The 7,041-nt window shown below is 44.2% G+C and overlaps 1 protein-coding gene across 3 annotated transcripts in view; it reads left to right on the top strand.

Annotated features, from left to right (window-relative positions):
• tec (tec protein tyrosine kinase) overlaps positions 1-3,324 on the top strand; it is a 19,685-nt gene extending 16,361 nt beyond the window's left edge. For 2 of the 3 annotated variants that reach the window (XM_034901088.1, XM_034901087.1), the window contains exons 15-18: positions 181-245; positions 449-567; positions 1,220-1,377; positions 2,398-2,642. In XM_034901088.1, coding sequence (XP_034756979.1) covers positions 181-245; positions 449-567; positions 1,220-1,377; positions 2,398-2,481 — 426 coding nt within the window. In that variant the 3' untranslated portion in view covers positions 2,482-2,642. Of the gene's footprint in view, positions 1-180; positions 246-448; positions 568-1,219; positions 1,378-2,397 lie in introns of all 3 variants that reach the window. The other variant, XM_034901086.1, reaches the window with a different exon arrangement.
• The last annotated feature ends 3,717 nt before the right edge of the window (positions 3,325-7,041 follow it).

The following is a 7,041-nucleotide window of genomic DNA, read 5'->3' as shown; positions in this document are numbered from 1 at the left end:
CCTTACCTGTTTCCTTGTGTGTGTGTGTGTGTGTGTGTGTGTGTGTGTTTCCAGCATCCTAACCTGTGTGTGTGTGTTGTGTGCAAATGTAGAACTGCTGAATCCAATAAGACTTCTTCCTTTCTCCACCTCCTCTCTCCTTTCTCCACCTCCTCTCTCCTTTCTCCACCTCCTCTGCAGGCTGCCAGAAACTGTCTGGTGAACGACTCTCTGGTGGTGAAGGTGTCCGACTTCGGCATGGCCAGGTACAAACTCATCCAGTCCTCCTTTATCTAGACCAGCGTTTCCAAGGAATGGATGTTGATGATAATCAACATCCATTCCTCATTGGCTGCCAAGGTGGCAGGTGTATTGCCAGTTTTACCCGCCAATGGCTAAATTCACCCACACTTGGCGCATGGTCGGGTGTTAATTTGTCACATTTTAAATGTTGTTGTATGTTTTGCAGATACGTGTTGGACGACCAGTACACCAGCTCTTCCGGAGCCAAGTTTCCAGTGAAGTGGTCTCCTCCTGAAGTCTTCAACTTCTGTAGATACAGCAGCAAGTCGGACGTCTGGTCCTTCGGTACGCGCTCATTTATAATACCGACATCGATAAGTCATCCAGTATGAGCACCTCGTCTCTATAAACCCCATTTTAGTTCATTTTACAAGTTATTAGCAGCTTGAAACTGGGCTGTAGTACTTGAGTCCGGTCTTGGACTCGAGTCCGGACTTGAGACCGTTTTTCTGTGGTCTCAGACTCGTTAGTATTTGGACTCAGACTTGTCTCGGTCTCGGCCACTGGTCTTGCCAAATAAGACTTTTGGTCCGAGTCCAGGTGTCTTTGGTATGTTGATAATAATATTGGAGGGAAAGTGAAACCCAAAATTATTGTCTTGATACTGTCATGCATAAGACCTTCTTTTCCTGTCCTGGACTTGGTCTTGACTCTGACTCAAACCTTTTTGGACTCAGTCTTGTCTGTGACTCAACTAGTCCTGGTCTTGGACTTGTCTTGGACTCGACTTGTCTCAAACTCGAACCTCTTTGGACTCGGTCTTGACTCGGACTCAAACCTTTTTGGACTCGATGTTGACTTGGTCTTGACTAGTCCTGGTCTTGGACTTGTCTTGGACTCAACTCTGGTGGTCTTGACTACAGCCCTGACTTGAAACGCTTTAAAGTTTTAACATTAATGCTCCCGACTTGATCAACTGTGTCGTTTGTGTCTCCAGGTGTGTTGATGTGGGAGGTTTTCACCGAGGGTCGCATGCCGTTCGAACAGAGTCAGAACCACGAGGTGGTAACCTTGGTTACCCAGGGTCACCGCCTCTACAGGCCCAAAATGGCCACGCACGCCATCTATGACATCATGCAGATCAGCTGGCACGAGGTGAGAACCGTGGGAAACAACTGTGATTTTATTCTAAATGCACTTTATGAAGTGCTGTTAATTATGGCGCCCAATCAAGTTCTGTCAGTAATAAACAATACATTTTAATTTTAAGGTTCACTAAAAAGTTTATTTTTGTGTCCAGTTGACCTGAATTTTGAATTTATTTATCCCTTGTTGTCTTCCTGTCACAAATGAAAATCTATTTTATCGATGTTTTAAACTTTTTCAACACTTTTAACGCTTTATTAAATATTTGTCACTTTTTTTGACGTTTAACACTTCGTAACACTAACTTATTAACTTTAGTTTTTGTTATTTTTGGAATTTATGGTCAATAAACCTCATTTATAGGAAATTGTACCTATCTTTGAGTTAGAAAAGCAGAAATTAGGAATTATTGAGACTAAAATTAAAGGAATGGATGTTGATGATAATCACAGACTGGAATATGTCAACTTTTACTCAATACTATTTCAAAAACACTTCCATTTGTTTTACAATGCTATAAAATTGAATAAGACGCCCCAAAATTAATGAAAGTAGAGATTTGTACTTGGCAAAGAGCGTTGGGTGGAATCAATCATGTTATTTTGGGGAATTAAAAAGAACATTGATATAGGACAACATGAGGACAACATGAGGAGAGCATGAGGGTTAAGCTGAAATCGAATTGATGCGATTTGATCCATTGATAACAAAAATATTGATAATAAAATAGTTTTCTTCCTCCTCAGTTTCTAAACAAATCTATCACATTGTTTACTAAATCCATGGATGTGGCCAGAATGCTAACAGCTGATAATGCATGAACGGGTTTAAAGGCATGATTGCATGGAGAATTATTGATAGCAGATATTTTCTTGTTTGTTCCACTTCGGCCCATCGAAAGGCGCTGTGCTCAAGAGCACCTTGGCAGTGCCCAGGAGATGAACCGGCATCTCTCCAGCTACCAGTCCACCACCACATGGTTCAGGGACAGCGTTGACTCCGTGATTTATGACTTTTGTTGTGTTTCAGAGGCCGGAGGAGCGTCCCTCGTTCTCCCAGCTCTGCCTGATGATCTACGACGCTCTGGAGGGCGACGCCCCTCCCCCAAACTGATCACCCGACCAATCGGCTGCCTCGGCCGTGTCGGCGCCCAAACCCCGGCCCCGTGGAAACCCGCCGTTCCTTCTCCGGTGTCTTGGCAACGTACAGCACAACGACATGGAGAACATGGTGCAACGGTTTCTCACAGCGTCTGGAACGGACCAATCAGATGGAGAGAATGGACCAATCCCACCAGCTGGAGTCCACTCATCCACCAATCACGTTTGCTTATCCACTCAAGTCACCGGTACAGCTCACAACCCACGAAGCTGCGTCCACTTCACACCCTGCTGCTCGTGTTTTTCGGACACCGGTTCCTGGTTTTGATGACGAGTCTTAGACATGAATGGACGGCGACGTTGAAAACACACGACGAGCTCTTATCTAACGAAATATCAGCTCATTAATCTTTAAAACAATGCCTCTAAGTCGGACAGTAGGCTAATGGTGACACCCACTGCTAGCACCAGCTGGACCTCCTTCGTCCGTTGTAGATTTAGTACCGCTTCAGTCAAGTGTGGCTGGTCGTCATAGTGACAGTGACGCCGCCGGAAACTTCCGTGACCTCCAGACTCTTGGTCTTAATTAGACGATTCAGTGAAGACTAAAGATGTCAAACTTTGTCCAAATGAAAAATTTAATTAATCTTAAATCCCCACTTTTTTGTAGAAATGGGGCAAAAACTGCTCAGTATCGTACTTGGATTCTCTCCGACCAATCAGCGGTCTGCAGTGATTAGTGAGGATTCTCTCCGACCAATCAGCAGTCCACAGTGAATTGTGAGGATTCTCTGCGACCAATCAGATAACAGAAGGACATCAAGCCACAAATACACAATATGAAGGACTCGGCTGTGTGAATATCAGGGCTGTAGTACTCGAGTCCGGACTTAAGACCGTTTTTCTAGGGACTCTGACTTGTCTCAGTCTCGGCCCCTGGTCTTGCCAGATATGGCTTCTGGGCTTTTGGTCTGGACCGAGTCCAGCTGTCTTTATTATGTTGACGATAATATTGGAGGGAAAGTGAAACCCAAAATGATTGTCTTGATACTGTCATGCATGAGACCTTTATTCTGTCCTGGACCTGTAACCTAAGTGTAACCTAGGTATCATTTCAGTGACATTTAAACAAATCTTCCTTCCTTTTGTTCTGTCCTGGACTCGGTCTTGACTTGGACTCGACTAGTCCTGGTCTTGGACTTGACAAAGCTGGTCTTGTCTACAGCCCTGGTGAATAGTTCCTGTAACATTTAAGGAACGACCTCTGTGTCTGTGACTTGTTTTATTCCATTGTGACAAATGCAACTGCAGTGCAAATCTGTTACCCCGTCACTCCCATGACATCCTGCACAGTAATAATAAAAGTACTGTAGTGTGAAAGTACATGACTGGGGTGTCATTAAATGTTTGTTAACAGACATTCACAAAGACGCATAGTCCTGCAACAACCTATCTATAATAACACCTTTTGGAAGTACCATCCATGATATACAGTAAAATATTAAAGTTTTTGGAAGTTTATATGGCTTAAACTGAATGTTTCATTCGTCCCGTCCAGGAGGGACAGATGAAACATTACGCACTCTTTCTTTAATAACTCTTGAACGGTTTTGTTCCAAGCTGAAAATGCAGCTGTATTTGACAGATGACACGTGTAGGTTGCCAGTGAATAAAATTTTAGCTTTCAGTGTGATACGACCGCTTTGTGAATTGCGTTTAATTAAAGAGTGTTTCAACTGTCCCTGCTCTCCCCTACTGTTACTTCAGAATAATTTGACTCAAGTGCAAGTAAGAAGTAGTCGTTTAAATAATTACTTGAGTTAGAGTAAAGAACTGCTTGGTGAAAAAGCTACTCAAGTACTGAGTAACTGTTGAGCAACGTCTGATTTATTTTAATTTAATTTAATCAGACGTGTGTGTGTGTGTGTGTGTGTGTGGTTTAAAAACAACACAATGCCACAGAGATAAAAAGAAACGTAACAATCAGATACCGACGCAAAAATCCCCGTTCAGCGTCTGTTTGGGACACTCAGGGTCGAGCAGATGTAGAAGGGCTGGACGTGGTCCAGAAGGGAGCCCAAGAATCCAGACCTGACGCTAAAGGAGACTTCGAGTCGATAACAAACGCCAGATGCATCAGACGGATGTGGCGATGGTGAGCGAGGACGTGTTGCGGCGTCAGATCCCGACATGTTAAATGCATTTTGGGAGTTATCTTTTGTGTGATCATAGGGTCATCACACAAAAGATAACTTCTACAATAACACTAGAACACAATTAGTCCTTTATAAAGAAATCTCCTGCTTGCTTTTACCTGGCCGTCAGAATATGTTACTGTAGCCCCGTCTACCTGTCTCAAATCATTCTGTAACTTTGCGAGAACAATCGCACCTGAGCAGATGTCTTATCATTCTCCAAACTACATAAAACTAGCATTCTTTCAACTGTCTCGTCTCTGTCTCGTTTGCTGTTACAGGTCATTAAGGCCGTTGTGTGAAAAATGACAGAGCTTCAGAAACATTAAAAAGTTACATACAGTCACCAAAATGTCAAAAATAATTTAACCTTGATGTGTATTAGGAGTAAAAGCCTGGAGACTTGTTTGCTCTCTGTGGCGGGCTGACTGTTTCCAGTGGTAGATTAATCCACATTTTGGTCCGGTGAGTATTTGGGCATTGAGACAAAATATATTACAGTGTGTGTTTATCACCCAATGCAACAGTTGACTCCTTGATGCTTTCTGGCACAGAGGAATACTTTATACAGAAGATTCTCTATAAAGCTGAAATGCCTGAAGTTCCAAGAAAAACGTCATGTAATGTGGTACAAGGGAGTGGGTGAAGCCTTAAAAAAGTGGAAATACTACAGACAAGTAGACAAGTCCTGCATCTGGAACCTTGAGTGTAGTTTACATTAGGTAAAGTATAAGTAAGACTATGTATAGTGAAAGTGCTTAAAGTATAAGTGTGTATGATGCAGTAAAATGTTTTTTCTCCTCTATGTAATGTTTCTGGATGAATATTCTTGCTGCATTAAGGTGTATGTTGCATTTGTCTGCTGTAGATGTGTCAGGTTGTGCTCATTTTACCTCCTTCGTATTCAGTTGGGTACATAGACTGTATATTAATGGAGAGAACATGTGTGACGTCACCCATTGGTGCTCTGAGGCGTCCAGTTTGCCGTTACGGGCGCAGCCGTCCTGGTTGAGGATGTGATGATTTTAGACTAGAGGGAGGAGCTGCTTACACTCTACGTTACGTTACACACTTTCACTGTCAATCACATCATAGCCACGTCCTAAAACACCCCCGCTTTATCACCGATTTTATAAACAACGAGACAAATAATTCAGAAAATGAACATTACTCTGTGTTGCAGAAGACTTCAAACTATCGATTGAGACCATAAAGTCATTATGAAAATGTTGACTGAGGTAATAAATCAAGTGAGAAGTGGGTCACTTTCTCAGAGACTTCTATAGAAACCGACCTCCTTTACCAACTGCACGAGTCTCCCCCTGCAGGAGATCAGATAGAAAGCAGGTTTAAGGAGTCCCCCCTGCTGGAGACCAGATAGAAAGCAGGTTTAAGGAGTCCCCCCTGCTGGAGACCAGATAGAAAGCAGGTTTAAGGAGTACCCCCCTGCTGGAGACCAGATAGAAAGCAGGTTTAAGGAGTACCCCCCTGCAGGAGACCAGATAGAAAGCAGGTTGAAGGTGTCTCCCCCTACAGGAGACCAGATAGAAAGCAGGTTTAAGGAGTCCCCCCCCTGCTGGAGACCAGATAGAAAGAGACGGGTATTGCTGCAGCCTGGAGCGTCCCATGTCATCCGTCCCGTCTCATGCGGTCTCGTCTCATGCGGAGGTGTGTCCAACGGTAAATCCAGAGGGTCTAAATTAGGCTACGATATCACGAATAATTTTCCAGATGGAGTCACATGTAAATTTGTGACCACATTTGTTGCAATCAATTGAAAAACGTTAAAAAAACTGTTAAAGTAACAATTTGGCCATAGCCTACATGTAGTTTGCTCATTTCTGAATGTTATGTTTGTGTTGGTACATCTGATGAAACCTGCATCAGCGACGCAGCCGTTTCTGCTACTAACAGCAGGATCTCCTGAGGAGGGACAACAATCCACGATTTGCACAACAACAAGACTACAAAAATAAACTTATACACGCTTTCCAAGACTTACTAATTGTATATTCTATATTGTTTTCACACTTCACTGGGACATTGCTGCAAATACAACTGCTCATCAGCATGGCGAGAGCGACTGTCGGCTTTGGAGGTTGGCTCTCTGGGACCCGGGGCAGAACGCGATCGGGTCTCAGGGACCCGGGGCAGAATGCGGTCGGGTCTCAGGGACCCGGGGCAGAATGCGGTCGGGTCTCTGGGACCCAGGGCAGAATGCGGTCGGGTCTCTGTGACCCGGGGCAGAATGCGGTCGGGTCTCTGGGACCCGGGGCAGAATGCGGTCAGGTCTCTGGGACCCGGGGCAGAATGAGGTTCTATTTTTCTACTACCTCGGCCTCGGCCTTCGGGTCTCTGGGACCCGGGGCAGAATGCGG

This window comes from Etheostoma cragini, chromosome 19 (genome assembly GCF_013103735.1).
Source record: "Etheostoma cragini isolate CJK2018 chromosome 19, CSU_Ecrag_1.0, whole genome shotgun sequence".
Taxonomy (NCBI): domain Eukaryota; kingdom Metazoa; phylum Chordata; class Actinopteri; order Perciformes; family Percidae; genus Etheostoma; species Etheostoma cragini.
The sequence above is the reverse complement of the archived record's forward strand: the minus strand, read 5'-3'. Positions and strand labels throughout refer to the sequence as shown.